The sequence below is a fragment of the Ornithodoros turicata genome, unplaced genomic scaffold (genome assembly GCF_037126465.1).
Source record: "Ornithodoros turicata isolate Travis unplaced genomic scaffold, ASM3712646v1 Chromosome12, whole genome shotgun sequence".
Taxonomy (NCBI): Eukaryota; Metazoa; Arthropoda; class Arachnida; order Ixodida; family Argasidae; genus Ornithodoros; species Ornithodoros turicata.
In genome coordinates, this window is record NW_026999301.1 from 3128479 (window position 1) to 3145133 (window position 16655).

The following is a 16655-nucleotide window of genomic DNA, read 5'->3' on the forward strand; positions in this document are numbered from 1 at the left end:
TAAGTGACAACAAAGCAGCGACAAAGGTAACTTCCCGGAATGCAGACGCAGCATTGCGATTTTTTTCTATTTCCAAAGTGCTGTCCGTTGACAATACAAAAAACCATCTGCTGTACCCCTAACATTTTATTAATATGCCCGTTGCTCCACACATGCGCATTGCTTAGAACTCAGTTGATGTTGATATTGACGAAAAAAATATAAGGGAGAAATAGGAAACTCAGTAACATGCCTCATACCCCAACGACCTTCGTTTTGTGGTTGTACCAATATAGCAGCTGTCTCTGAACCAATCAATGTCAATCCGTACTACAGGTCACTCCTTTTATTTAGTTATTTTTTCCCTGTTCAAAGACGTACCCGTGAGGTACCGCGTTAGTATCGTAACAGCTCGTTGTGTGTACTGACTTATGGATGTATCGGCCAGAAATGGACGTAAAGTCTCGTTGGATGTAACAGTCGTTTGTGTGTAAGAGCAGGGTGGATGCAACGACTCGTTTTCGGATGTAAGAGCATGATGGACGTAATGGCGTGTTGGATGTAGTGGCACGGAATCGCTCTAACCTAGGTTCCCACCGGGGACGATTTTTCCGTATCCCGGAAATTACAGGAGCGCCGTTGTGAACAGCTGAGGAAACGGATCATAGCCGATCAAGTGCTATCACATTATTTGTTTAAATTGGGAGACGGGATTTTTTAAATTAACATGCATGCTAATGCAGAGTAAAACCACTGAACAAGGAACATAAATGCGGTTACACCCACTGCTAGGGTTGCCACCTTTCGGAGTGCAAAATACCGGCTGAGGGAGAGGAGGTCGAATAGAGGAAAAGGATGAAATGTTCGCGGGAAAGGGAAAGTGGGTGAGGGTGGAGAGTATACAGAGAGAGAGAAAGAAAGAACCAGCGTACTCGGCTCAAGACAACAATGATAATAATAATGAATAACTAAGAAAACGACTGGTGACTACGGAGTTGGGTCTGTGCTTCAGATTTATTCAAGCTGTAGTGGAATGTTGAAAGGAAAACCCCGTAAAAACCCCTATGAGAGGTGTTGAGCCACAAATACCGGCAAAAGGCTGCCGGTATCACCTTCCTACCGGCAACCGGCAGAGCGAGCAAATAACCGGCCCTGCCGGTATAATACCAGCCTGGTGGCAACCCTACCCACTGCGCCGCTTGCGTTGTGCCGATTACATCTGTTCTTTCTGTTCCTCTCTCGCAAAGTTTGCTGAGTGCAGACAATGCGGTAAGATTAGGCAGGGATTCTCCAACAACAAATAAATATTGACTATGACACGAGGTGATTCATCACTGGTGATTTTCCAAGGTCCTGCTACCTTCTACTTATTTCTGGCAGATATGTTAGCCGCGTTCTTTTATAAAGGGGAAAAGGGGAGTACTACAGAATACTGAGCGCAATGACACATTACCTTCTGTATTCGTATCAATGAAATGAAACGCAAATGCCCACTATCCTGAGGCTCTGACTTCACGCTCGTTGAACGTGGATATCGTCGGACGTAGTTCCCAATTCAACCGGAATGCTGGTATTTTCATATATAGTTCTGTTTTGTTGTTGGTGGCGGTCAGTCAATGATGTTGTAGTTGTTGTCTCATACTTTCTATGTTGATGAACCGTATTTTCAATGCAATCAAACCTCAATGAAGCGCCTGAATAAGTGGGTGTAGAGCTTTTATAACCTATAAACATCGGCCCAGAAAAAGATGTAAGGACAACTGTAACACCCGTGTCTGACTGACAGTAGAGAAATACTGTAGAATCCAGCGAACGATATCGCTAGCGAACTAATGCAGCAAACTATGTATATCCATTTTATGTTGCTTGTTGAACGGAATTTAGATTTAACTACTCATTATTAACACATAAAAAAGAAAAAAAGCACCCCATGTCTCCCAATTTCAACAAATCCGCAAAGCGAACGATAACATTCGGTCGGCTGTGATGTATTTCATCGGCTGTCTAGATTTCAGTTCTTACTTGCATCTATATTCCAGGGGCTTTTAATGCACAATTATCCTCACTTTACCCACCACATACTTTCTTTTCGTAGTAAACATATTGTAGATTATTGTTTTCCATATTCGCTGGCTAGTCTATTTGCGAGCACCAAATGCTATGCATTCCAGTTATTTGATTTCTAATACAATAGCCACAAAACTTTTTCATAATCTACACCATCCCATTCAGTGGTCATTCACTGGAGTGCTGACCCGGTGTCTCTTTGGCCTTTCCATTTTCAGCCTTCTGACAGTTCGGCGTTATGATTTTTTGGTCTTTTGGCTGACGGCCTTCTGATAGTTCGGCGTCATGATTTTCGGCCTTTTGATAGGCTCAATCAGACTAAATAAATGCATTGCATTTAGCAACAGCTATTCAAAAAAATGAAAAAGAAAACGGAGAAGGAGGAAGCTCCTAAAACCCCTTGAACTCCATCTTTATGTATAAATGAACATGATAAAATCAATGGAACTTGACGCGCGATGAGGTCTCGGAGCACGATTTCCATCTCATAATTGCGCTGATTGTTACACGGAAACTTCAGTACTATATTTTTAGACACTCCTTGGTTTTCACAGGGTACTTCCCATTACATTTACACCAGACCTTTCGTTCAGCGTAGACACTAGTTCAGCGAAGAATCCCCAGTGACCCGGAACTTTTCCTTATCTTCCTCAGAAGGCCTCCCTTTGTGCGCCGTGCAAAGACAGACGGGTACAGGTTTTGGGTCATCCAACGTGCAACTAGCAAGGATTGTCGAAATATGGAAACTCCAGGGAACCGGTCTCGAAAAATTGGCCGTTTCTCAAAATAACGTGATCGAAACCCCGTTGCAAAATAAACTACTGTAAATAAATTTTATCCGACTGTTTCTGCGCGGAAACTGCCAAAGCCCACTTAGACTAACCTGAACATGAAAATGCAAACACCGAACTTTTACTAACATAATAATCAACTAACTAACGTGCTGTTCCTTAATTTTATTTATTTATTTATGTATGTATTTTTGGAATAGCAAGCCGACGTAACGTTTGGCTGACCTTCAGCCCGTTTTTTTTCTTTTTCGTCTAATAAATATATCCCCCTCCCCCGTCGCTGTCGTTGGTTGTCGCTGGTTTTCCTTGCTACGCGAACGTGAATTTGGGCTCCGGAAACGACTGTTGCTCATTGCGTGGGCGAAAATAATTGTGCAGCGGCCGCTTGATCGATTTTTCTTATTGGTTCACGTGGAGCGTTCATGGAAAAAAAATAATAACGATAAAAATAAAAATAAATCGATCAATGAAAGAAAGAAAGAGAAACAACAAATAAAGCTGCAGTTCTAAGTACAGTTATCCTAAGAAACATTTATCTGTGTGTAATCCGCTTGCTGGCTGTTTCAACATTACGAACATTACGGGGCAGTCCTGTTGAACGTTACTGGAATGTTTGTGAAGTCGGCCTTCCACTAACCGTAAATACGAGAGATTCTCGTTAGCCTTATGAGACAGTTGACTGAGTAAGCACAAACCCGAAACGGCAAAATCGAGCAAATTGACGTTTCATGTCAAGCTAATAAACTCATCTCACTTCTCTATAAGCGCACCGAAAAAAGAAGAGGTTTATTGGTCTCGGTGGTCTCTTACACGGGCCGCGACAACGCTGGCTCGTCTACCCAACGTCCCCTCCCCCCCCGACAATGCTGGCTGACGATAATCCCTTTACGAGCAGCTAAGTAAGCTTTTGTTCTGGTCTCCAAGGCCATGCTCTAAGTCCGCTGTCCATGAAAGTAAAGAGGAGAGAGGGAGCACTACAGTTCGCGTGCGCGCCGCATGGTCGGCGGATGGATACGGTCAAAATGTTCCGCGCGATTTTTCCTGTGCTACGGCTAGAGGGCGACACAGAATGACGCGGTTTACGGGGCTTTGAGACGGTATTTATCCGTACACACTTTTCATGCTTTTTATAAAAACGGAAAGTGGTAGACATATAAATTTGATGTCTATCGATTCCTGAAATAATTCCAGAGACAGTAAATACAAAATTTTTTTTTCGAAATGGCTATAGAAGTTTAATAAAACCTGTTCAAAAAGGGAGGAGAAAAATTGTGTATTTTTTTCGCATTCGTGACGTCGCCGTACAATACATACGACATATATGAGAAATCCTGTAGCGTAAGTAATTTCATCTCATCTTCCCCTTTATGATGAAAGCACCCGCGTCAAAATCTGCGCGGCGGTTACCGAGAGAAAGCATAAAAACTGTTCCATGGGAAATACATTGGGACGGAGAGCCCTCTTAACAGAAACAGTAACGGAAACGTAACGGAAACGAAATTGAGAGGCCGGTATCGGAAACGGATAACGGAAACGAAAATATAGCAGTAACGAAAATAGAAGCGGTAACGAAAATACGTCCGTTATCATTCCCTGCTTTGCATCTTTCTCTCTGTGAGCGCACAAGGGTTTCATTTGAATGCCAGCTTTTCTTATTTCCTGAGTAAAATACTGTCATAGATTGAATATCACGTCTTATGGCAAAAAATGCCACGAATGAACCGGAGAGAAAGCAAGAAAATAAGCGCACGGGAGTGAAAAGCGAATTAAAAGTAACTTGGAACTTAACTTAAGTTCCTTTGGCAAAGTTACCTGAAAAAGAAACAAGTTCCTCTGAAAGTTACCTCTGCGCAAAAGTACCGAGTTAAGTTACAAGTTACCAAAAAAACGGAAGTTACTGTCACAGTAACAAGTTACCTCGAACTCTAAAATAAACTATGCCACTGTGCTTGGTGCAATCGTCACAGGAGTTACTGGACTGTACGAACACTTTGAGACAACAAAGGCCTTGTAAATGACGTGACTCATCCCTAGGGACACTGAACCGGCGATGTGCTAAAACATTGGGGTCCTAGAATTATATTGATTTTGATAACCACATTATACTTATAGAAGCAAATATCCGCACCCGTTCTAATGAAATAAAATACAGCACAAAAACATTTACCTCAGGTACTTTTCGTTGTCACGCATTTCCGTTCACACATTTTTGTGGTCTTCTAAAAGCCCATTGTGGAACGGACGCCTTGGAAAACTGTCTTTCGTGGCCCCCATTAAGATCCCGAGACAATATAGGGACGACGAAAACCGACACACACAGACGAAGTTTCGATCCTTGTTCCATGTGTGCCTGTTTTCGTCGTCCCTATATATAGTCCCAACGTTTTGCTGTCATGAGTTACACTCAACAACGCACTTTTTTTAGCAGTTCTTTCTGTTTCTTCTTTTGTGTGTGTGTGTGTGGGGGGGGGGCAGCGTATTGTACAGAGAGTTCCGTAGCACTGTTTATATGTGTAGAGCTATCGGGTTCGACCACATATTAGAAAAAGTTACGGAGTCCTGTTTGAGCGCAGCCTCCATACGACAGCTGATTCCAAACCGGAATAAAACAGTCAATCAGTTCGACCACGACTGGACAACTGCACACGAAAACACATCGAAACCATCGGTACTATATTCTTCCATAGCTGCGTGTGCCGTGTCCACGGTTGCGTTGCGGATATTCTGCACGTGCAGACTACAACCAGATGTCCCGCAGGAAAGAACAACTATTCGGGTGACCGTTTCATGATTTACAAATAAATAAAATAAAGAAATGTTCCATTCTCGAGCGATAAGACATTTTCCGGTTTCTTTTAGATGTCCCTTTATTAGTCTTCATTCAGCTCCAGAACAAAGGATATATGCCAAACCACAGACCTTTCAATTATAACATCTAACGTCTTCGGTAAATTCCAATTCGATAAGCATTCTACGAGTTAATTTTTGTCCCGTTTGTCCCGATTTTTCTGTGTATAAAATTTGTACTTTGCAACACCGGTGTGCCACGGAACAGACAAAATATTCTAACAAATAGCGCAATTCGCGATACATATGCGTCTGGTACATCGGAACAAATCACACCACGTCACATCAGATATTTCAGAATTAGAACTGCGGTGTTGGCTGAACACATGCTTGCTAGAGCGTTGGATCGCACCCGGTTGTCCCGCCCAGGGGACATTTTTTATATCCATCAACTTTCTCCACCAACTCCGACCACCATCTTACAAACAACTTGGTGACGGTGATGTGGACACACCCGGCGGCTCCAACTACCGACCACTTTTGCATCTGCTCATTCGACGATAGGGCTGCATTCTGCTAATGACTAAACGTCCATATGAATATCTGTTTTGTATGAATTTGCCGCGAATGAAATGTGCACAAGCTTCGTTAGAGAACCGTACAAATCATAATTAATTCGCAGGAAGTTCAGAACATCCGAAATTTCATGGTCATGGAGATTTCCGCTTCGTCGCTCGTACCTGTGCCTCTCTAATTCCGCATTACCGAACTGTTTATACATGTTCTCGATGTCACACTTGTGTTGTGGGTGTAAATTTCTGTGTTCTCTACGTACATGTATAACCGTGTATGGTATAAGGGCAAGCTCTCTGCAGCGAGAAAAACGAAAGCGTGCTTGAGACAAATTGACAGTCCAAGATGCAGTCACTACGGTGATCTCGAAGGTCGAGACCACATCCTTTTCGATTGTGCGCACCAGTAATACTCCAGGTCCACACTTTCAGACCGTGGAGACTTTCAGAGTCTCCTAATCGGCTGGCACGTCTCACATGTGTGTTTGGTCTATGGCGCAATACAGCCCCCAACGCTCTGCCCTCAAAGCACTTCTGATCTTTTTGGACAACGTAGAACTTTTGTCATCTGTGAGTCGACTGTGAGGAACTACCACCAGCAAGAGGGTGGAGTAGAGCAAGAGGGTGGAGTAGAGCAAGAGTGACCCTGGCGATGAAACTCCACAATCGTAATCACAAAATGAAGTTCATGTTGATGTTGTTAATATCATATGGAAGCGGGTGCTACGGCGATAAATATTTCGTCAACGCTATCGTACACGGCCAAGAGCCACTGAATAAAGACAAGGCCAAAAAAGAAACTTTCCTTGAGGGTATCTCACTTAGTTATCGGGGCAACTGTTCCCGTCCAACGTTGCTCGGGTCTAGACAGCTAGCAGATCTTCTACCCAATCCCACTCACCCCTCATCACTCTCGCCTTCACCTGAAAGTCATCGAAAACGTCTTGTTTAAAATGACCTTTTTTACCATTCACGCATATCCTGCACATATCAGTTCGCCGCGAACAGTCATTCGCTTTCTGATGGAGTCATTTGCCCTTATACATGTATAGCGGTTGTCACCGTTAAGGGGCGCAAATCAGGTGACACCTATCGCTTAGATGCCGGAGGTTGTTTAAATGCTGCAATTGGTACATGTCACTGTGTAGGCAAGAACACTCACTCGTGAAATTAGACGCAGGATCTCCTTCGTTCTCGTGCATTTTCTTCAAATAGCCGTCGATGAAATCTCGATTGGAATAATTGTCGAGAGTCTCCCTGTGGGCTTCTACTTCACGCCTGAACAAATGAGGTAAGAGATACGAAAATATCCTAGCACATCATGACCAAAGGAGGCGAAAAGCGTTTCAATTTGACAGCTCCATTGCGTGAAAGTGTGCCCCGAGCACAAGCATGAAAGTGTCTTTATAGTTAAATATGAAAAACCTGTGACGGTTATCTGTCGAATCCCGCACCGTGTATGTGAACACACGTGTGGAACCATGAGCGGAGTCTTACAAGAAGAAACATTCTGAGCAAATCGTTAAAGAAGCACGCAAACCCTGTTTAGTTTAATCTCAAGCACTTCATGAGAAGAGGCCATGCTAAACAATTTCTCTGAACACGCTTATGAACGATGAAAGATGAAAGTCACTGAACAGGTTAGCCAGCTGTAGGATTCGAACCCATAGCTTCTGGATTACCAGTCCAGGACTCTACCAATTGAGCTAAGCTAACACGCCTTCTCAGCGACTTCCACGGGTGCGTCATCTGAAGGGACAAACCAGCCACTCTCTCTCACTCATTCTCCTTTCACTCTTACATTTTTGCTCACTCATACACAGTCATAAGACGGGATCGATGCAAGCGGCAACGTTTGAACAAGAGGGAACTGTTGTTCTGAGGCTCGAACAACATAGAAAGGACAAATACATACAAAGCCTCAAATTGCCTAAGAATGAATTAATTGAATTTGAGGCTTTGTATGTATTTGTCCTTTCTATTTTGTTCCAGCCTCAGAACACCAGTTCTCTCTTGCACGCTTATGAAGACATGTAAGCCATGGAAGTGCGGCCGCGCCGTCTTTCGTGCAGTGCTCTAAAAAGTTTTTTTTTCGTAAGAGAATTGCCTTGCATATTCAAGCAGAGGTCTCCACTGTATGCAGTTTTCGCATATTTCAGAATGTGTGGGGGCACCACACTCGTTCCTGCTGATAAGAGGAGGCGGGGTCAGACAAGAGCAGATAAAAGCACGCAGCACGGGGAATCAGGGATTCCCTTCAGTTAGCGAAGATTAAGGCGGCTCTGCACTGTAAGTCATGAAATAAACCTTTGTTTTTGAGTGCACTTTTCTCTTGCTGTGTCTTCCTCGTTGACGTAACGGACGGGCTGACGCCCAGAGGTTGTGGAAACACGGGTTTCCACGAATGTAACTCTACAATTTCGCCTTTAGCTTATGGTTTCTGGATGATTCTTTTGTTTTAGCCCAAAAATGTAGCATTATTTACAGGGAGTGATTTCCCCGACACCTCACCTACCTCACAAAGTCCTTCATATCTGTAACGGCCTTTATGAGAGGAGCCCACCTGGTAAAAGGCAATAAAACCAGCTTGTTCAACATTGGAGGCAGAAAGTTTAACACACTGCTGGTGCTGACAAACTTGGCCACTTTTCTCAGGGAGTCGTCCAAGAACTGTCGCCTGCGATCGCCGTATGGGTAACGGCTTCCAAACACCAGAGCCGTGATGTTATTCGACATGCTCGGCACAAGGTACTGCGATATGAGCACAGGAGATCCAGTCGATGCAGACAGTTTTTCAATGAGGTACTGGATTTCTTCCTGTACGTGAATGAGATAGTAAAGATCTCGGTTTTTACAATTATGTCTCTGAAGTAGGAGGTTCGGAGTACTCTGTACCTTCATATGATGTTCCATGGATTTCTTACCGAAACCGAGATCTCGCAATACATGAAGACAGTACCTTCGGTTGTCCAACCAAGCTTCTCCATTCAACGTCACTATGCCTGATTGAGAAAACAAAGCAAGGGGTTTAGGTAATGCTCTGACATCTCGAGAACATTTTGGGTTGTAAATGTTACGTTGTAAACATTTGGGGTAAATGTTAGCCTCCGAAGCGGTTATTACGTGAGGCATAAGTGAGGCAACACATCGGTAACAGTATAGCAACTTGCGTGGAGCTTTCGTGGCCAAAAACTATTTTCATCGCTGTCGTAGTAAGGTATGTCGAAGCGAAGAAGGTTGTCGTTGTCTTTCAGTGCCGCAGGTTCCGCCATTACCGTAATTGATTTTCAGTATCACGATACATTTTCTTTTTAAATCTGCACTTCCGTTACAAATTTATGGTAACGCGACCTCCGTCTCGTTATTGATACCGATACCGTGTACTGTTCCCCTCCTTTCTTAGATGGTCACATTTCTTACTTTTATTCAGCAAGGGCAGCTTTCCAAACGCCTACCGTGCCTTCAAGCAAGTGAACACAGCACTTCCCTCATGAGCAGAACGTCTGTGTCTGTGCGGGAACGCTCGCAAGAAAACGCGTTGGGATCACCGATAGCAGAAGAACACTTTGAAAGCCAGGTAGACGTGTACAAATCCAGCAAACCGGTAGGGAAGTACGAAGTTAACCAGTGTCTCAGCTGTATAACGCTGTTTTCTCCCAGTTCGCTATTTTAGAAACGGAGCGTTCATGCAAGCGAGATTTTCATGTCGCAGATTTCGTGCGGCCTCTTGGTATTTCAAAAGTGTTTCAAAAGTGGTTGCAAAAGTATCTTGGCCTTGACTTTTTTAAACGGTAGCGGTTAAAACGCTATGTTTATAAGGCAGTATCTAGCTAATCAAGTAACGAATATGGGTATAGCGATACCGGTAACGGCTACAACACTGCTGTACATCGATGCTGCGTTGCGTTCCAGAAAATCCTGACCTAAGATTACATAATGCGAGCAGTACGACAGAACAGTGTTCATTATCGCCCGCACTGCAAACATCAACTTCCCGGCATTATCTTTATCCTCTGCAGTTTCAACATGAATCACACCATTAACGATAACCTGAAGATTATTGCCCTCATGTTGGACTAACCCAAGCAGCACAATGTACTGAAAGTCGAGTGCAATGTGGGTGGACGGTATGTGTCTTATCAATGTTCTTTTGTTTCACGGGTCTGTTCAAGGCTTTCCATCTACCCGGCCACCCCCATTGCACTCGACCTTCAGAACGTGGTGCCCAAGCAGCAAAATGTACTGAAAGTCGGGTGCAATAGGGGTGGACGGGTAGGTGTAAGGCCTTGAACAGACTCGTGAAACTAAGGAACATCGATAAGGCACATACCGTCCACCCCTATTGCACTCGACGTTCAGTACATTGTGCTGCTTGGGTGCTGATTGGGAACTATTCAGTTGCGCTTTGCTTATAAAAGTTAGTGAACTTGAGGAAGATCGTCTGCCCGATTAACAAGTATCTAAAAGAAATGACAAGAAGAAATTGTCTTTCATCGTTCTCTCACTTTTTCTCCACGTATTCCATATTATGAAAAGTAGCGGTAGCGGAGAAAGAGTCCGCCGCTACCGGTGTTTGTAGCCGAATTAGTTTTTCCGTCACGAATTTAAAATGTAGCGCGATCGCTACTCCGCTACTGAAAAAAGTAGCGAATACGCTTGCGTTTGTGAATATGTACAACACTGCGCCACAGTGGTCGGGTCTCTGGATTAATTCTGCCCACCTGAGGGCTCTTTAACGCGGCGGTTGCTGGGTTTTGGCGGTGTTGCGCTACATTTGTTGTTTTTGGTAGGGACGGTATCATCTCCGTTAAATAGTGATTAAATTAATAAACATGGACTGAGTACATCAGCGTTTTAATCACCACGGTTAGTGATGGACGGCACCGCATTATCTCTACCCGGGATAGCCAAATCAAAGCGTCATCACTCGTAAGCTTCTTGTAGCTTCTCCGGTGAAGGCGGCTCCACAGTTGACGAAGCTGCAATGCATCACGTCACTATCTGTTATCCAGTCTGTGCCATACTCTGCCTTGCATAACCGTCGCCGAGAAGTATTCCGAGAAATAGTGCTCCTGGAAGGGCTTTTCTTAAAGGCTCTGCCACATTTCTTTATTGGTCGAGTAATGTGCAAGTGCTTTCCACTACGGTTCACACCCTTGCGTTGTGGATACGACCTTTGTGAATACTTGTCTGAAGTAAAGGTATATCTAGCGACATAATATTTTTCTCCTCTTCCCTTCACTGGTCATTGTTGTATTAGAGACATATTTTGTTGTTCCGTTTATATATTAATTTTTATTTTGTACCAAACTGAATTTGGAACATATCATTCTTATACAGGGTGTTCCACCAATCATTACAGAAATTCATAGTAAAAAAACGTAGGTCCCGGAGAGACATGCGGTCAAGGGATTTTTTTCTGCCAATAGCTTTTGCCACATATTGGTAACATTTTTTATTTAATTTCAATTGTTGGAAAGTTAATTTCTTGAAGTGAACTGCGAAATATCCCAAGGCAACCTATAACGTTTCTTTCTCTCTCTTTTTTTTTCGTAAATGGGTTCCCCGTGGTCATTTTACTCAGTATAACACATAGTCCCACTCGTAATACAATGGCAATTGCCGAAATAAAATCCTCGAAAATCCGTTTTAAATGAGCCCTTAGTTCCGCCTCTTTTTCGACGATTGTATCTCATTACGGCCGATGTCTCAATACGGCCGAAAGTCTCAATACGGCCGATAATCCTTTAATCCCCAAGTGTCTCATTACGGCCAAAGTCTCAATACGGCCGAAGGTAGTCTCATTACGGCCGAAGATGTCTCATAACGGCCAAAAGTCAAAATGTGTATTGTAACGTGCATTGACACGCAATGTTGCTGTCAGGTATGGATATACATTCCAGAGGGTATAAGCCATGCAGTGTGCCCTTATAATATATATAAACATATTGTGTGACAATCAGTATGTTATCATACCACAGCACAATGCAGCATATTGTGTAATGTGTACACCCCAAAGGTAGTGTTCATGTTGCTGTGAAGCAGCAGGCTACTAGGTGGAGTTAGCTGCTTGTGGAGAGCTAGATTTTTTGGAGACATCTTACAATCATTGGCCAAGGAGGAACACCTATCTCAGTCGACGTCAATTTATTTCCATTCGCTGTACAATGGTACAATTCTTGCTTCTGGAATGAGTGGACCTGCAATAAGCAAAGAGCAACCGTGAATAGGCTAGAATATTCAAAGGAAACAGGCATTTGACTCTACAGGGCTGGTTTTAATGTGCACAAGCTGCATACATGTTGATGTGTGTCTGTTATTTCATACAAGGCTAACATAAACCTTCATCTAGACCAAAAATGTGACTTCCAGGTAAACACAATGCATAACCATGAGATGAATTTAGCTGCATTAGTTCATTCACTTAATGGAAACATGTGAATATGAAACAGTGATACATTACAATTCATGAAATGATGCATGCATGACTTTCCTTTTCTCGTTTCTTCTTATAAAAGTAGTGCACGAATTAACTCTCGTGCACTACTATAAAAAAATTTTCACTTCACAACATAACCGTATGATACAATTGGTAATCTTAACAGCTCACCTCTTCAGCCAAGACTCCCTGGGCAGCAACATCCTGTTAGCCATGTTTTTTTTTTTTTTTTGGAATCCTTCGCGTACCCACATAACATGACTGAAATGGAAAATAGCTATAAATAACAATGTACTTAAATGACTTCCTCTTGAAATATTTATTGTAATCAGATATGCTTTTGCGCTTAGTACAGTGCAAAAGCCTGCGCAACATTTGCAGATGTTCGCAGGAAGCAATTCGAGGAGATCAAGTATGCCGACTTGTGTACACATTTCTGAACAAATATGAGGACAAATTTTAACAAATGAAATATGGCTCACAATGATAAATGCTGCTGTATGGTGCGGCATTATCGGTGTCTTAACTTCAACAGCAACTTAACTTAACAGCAACATCCTGTTAGCCATGTTTTTTTTTTGGAATCCTTCACGTACCCACATAACATGACTGAAATGGAAAATAGCTATAAATAACAATGTACTTAAATGACTTCCTCTTGAAATATTTATTGTAATCAGATATGCTTTTGCGCTTAGTACAGTGCAAAAGCCTGCGCAACATTTGCAGATGTTCGCAGGAAGCAATTCGAGGAGATCAAGTATGCCGACTTGTGTACACATTTCTGAACAAATATGAGGACAAATTTTAACAAATGAAATATGGCTCACAATGATAAATGCTGCTGTATGGTGCGGCATTATCGGTGTCTTAACTTCGAATGAATTTGTTGTTCCTTAAACGCGCAACGAACCACAAATGGTGCAAATCTAGAAACACATACCCACCTACATCTATTACAGGCACTTCGGCTGTTTTGATTCAGTCAAATTACTCGTATGAGAATGCAACTATGTGTAGATAACACACTGCTAAGCCAGACAGTCGACGAAAGCATAACTCACCAGACTTCTTTGTTCTCGGTCTTGGTCAACACAGCGCGATATACGTTGGGACTATGACGATTCATTCAATTCAATTTTCACCGGAACAATACGCGCTGCTCGAAAGACAACGACGGAAAATAAAGCGCCGCTTAAGTCCGCTAATTTGCACGTTACAGCACTACAAATCGACAGATAAAATTATTGCGTCGTAAACTACAACTGATCGCTAACACATGGATGGATGGATGGAGCTTAACACAAGAAACGAGATACCCAACATTGCTAGACACCATCCGAACTTCTGAAGTGAGAGCGTGAGAGTATATACTATAATAAGATATCAAAACACGAAAGGAAGAGTATTGATCGCCCCTCCTTCTATAGCATGCAAAACGTGATTAGCGCTGAGATGAACATGCATGTCCATGACGCGAGTTATTTTCGCTGATCAAAAAAAGGTCACGTGGGATTGCGGGACGCTTGCGAAATGTGCAGCAATGTGCGGTGAGCATCATGGCGAAACGAAACTTTTAAATCGTGCATTGCACTTCATGGTAGCTGCAGGAAACGAAGCAAACTTATGAGACACTGGATTACAGGTATATTGGCATCTTTTTCATTCCTGCATATCATTTCACATTACACTATACGTGAATACATGGGCTCACGTCATGGGTGTCATTTCTCACGATGCTGGGGAAGTAGTTGCATGGGGAAGTGTGCATGGTTCTACACTTTTAATTTTTGATCGCGTAATCGAAATATCGGCACCTCTCGCATTGTGGCTTGCATGTAACCAACCAAGTGCTGTTCCCTTACTAGCGCTTCCTACAAACGACAAAACTAAACATGTGGGAATGTATATTTTTGATTACTCATATATAACACGAAAATGTATCGTTTTCAGGTTGCTGCCACTACTCCATGTGGCCGCAATTGTCTTGCGTGTATGTTTACACTAACGACGTCGCCCACCACGGCGGAAGTGTTTTGCGTACACGCGTTTCAGCATGAAGCCTGCAGGTAACATCTGAAGCTTACCCTTCGGATATTCTGAATTTACATATTGTAGCTTAGAGGAATTCCGAATGCCCAGAGTGACACACACGTATAACATTGTGACATCAGTGCAGTGGCATAAGCTCTAATGTAGTGCCCCACGAAAATGAACAAGGGGCAGTGGTTTATCCACAATCCCAAGCACGAGAGGGGTGTTGGAAAAAATTGTGGGGGGAGGTCATCATTATAGTTACGTCATTACAGCATAACATATCATTACAGACGTATATGAAGCTGAAATCGCAAGGGCACCTCCTGTAGGAGGTGCACAGGCAAAAAAAGTTAGGGGGGTCTGGATCAAGCACTGACTAGGGGGACTCCTCCACCCCATGTCAAGCTTCATAAAACACCTCCTGAAATATTTTCCTGGCTATGCAGCTGCATCATTATGACGTAATTGTCATTGTTGTCCATAATTCTTGAATATGTTTTGAATATATGGAAAAAAGTCTGCTTGACAGCATACGTCTTATGGTCATCATCAAACAAGAGCATATGCCATTTTGTTCAGTGCCTTATGTACTTTCTTTTAAATTTCAGGTGGACGTAAATTGTAGAAGGTAGCTAGTGGGGGAGAAGATCATGGTCATAGGTCATGTGGCTCCTGGAGCTGCCAGTGGGCTCCCTTGTGGAGTACTTTTCAGAACACACACACAGTTTGCTCACAGAACCAACGAGTAGGATGTTGCTTGAATACTGAGAGAAAATGGCGTAACGCATACAAATATCGTGCGACACATATGACAATAAAACCATTTTTCACGAGGGATGCATGAAACGCTGTCGCAATATTGTGTGCATGAACCATTGTGTGTGACACAAGCCGTGGGGGCACACTGCCTCGGACACATTTTGGGAAGCATAAAACACAGTATATACACAGCTAATATGGTGGATGCTTCTTTTTTTCTTTTTGGCCGTTATGAGACATCTTCGACCGTAACGAGACACTAGGGGATTAAAGGATTTTCGGCCGTAATGAGACTTTCGGCCGTAATGAGACTTCGGCTTTAATGAGATGTTACCTTTTCGACGGCTCTTAGTTTGAGCGCAAACTGCGACGAAAGAATGTCACATTGTCCCGCCGCACGAGGGGGGAATGGTGACAAGCCTTACAAACCGAACAAATACGCGCGTTGAGTGCGGGAACCAGAGCTATCTTACCAAAAATGAGGTCACCCGACGTGTTGACAGTGTGTTGACTCAGCACACTTGACAGTTGTCAAGTGTGCTGAGGGTACTACAAAAGCGCAAACTCCACCCGTACCGCGTGAGCCTTCATCAACATTTCCAGCCGGGCGACAGCGAGAAACGCCTGTATTTCTGTAACTGGATCCTATGTCAGACCGAGAAAAGCAGAAATTTTGTGAACAGGGTGATATGGATTGATGAGGCCCACTTCTGCCATAGCGCTCAAGTGAATCTCCACAACGTGCAATACTGGAGCAAAACAAACCCACACAGGCTACGGGACTGCAAGTATTAGTACGAGTGGGGATTCAATGTATGGGCCGGGTTTTATAACGGATTCATTATTGGGACAACCTTCTTCACAGGATCCCTACATGCGGACCGCTACTGTAGCGAAATTTTAGATGCCGTGTTCAGCTTTGTTGATGACTGGCTCTTGCTGAACGGACCCGCGTATGGTTCCAGCACGATGGGGTTCCACCTCACAGCGCGCGGCGTCCAGTACAGCTGCTCCGTCAGATGTTCCGGGAGAAGTTGGTTGGCCGATTTGGTCCAGTGTCATGGCCCGCCAGGGCTCCTGACTTAACGCCGTTGGGCTTTCGCCTCTGGGGTTGCATCAGAGACGAAGTATACAACAGCGAGCCACGATCGCCGGCTGACCTGCAGGGGAAAATCACTGCTTTCTGCTCGTCGCTCACCGTATCGGAAATAAAAAGGGCCGCGA

At 43.5% G+C, this 16655-nt stretch overlaps 1 protein-coding gene across 1 annotated transcript in view; it reads right to left on the minus strand.

Annotated features, from left to right (window-relative positions):
• LOC135371620 (cytochrome P450 2F3-like) overlaps positions 1-16655 on the minus strand; it is a 101110-nt gene that overhangs the window by 37234 nt on the left and 47221 nt on the right. The window contains exons 4-6 of the mRNA XM_064605609.1: positions 9092-9198; positions 8712-9013; positions 7359-7474 (exon numbers count right to left, since the gene is read on the minus strand). Coding sequence (XP_064461679.1) covers positions 7359-7474; positions 8712-9013; positions 9092-9198 — 525 coding nt within the window. The remainder of the gene's footprint in view (positions 1-7358; positions 7475-8711; positions 9014-9091; positions 9199-16655) is intronic.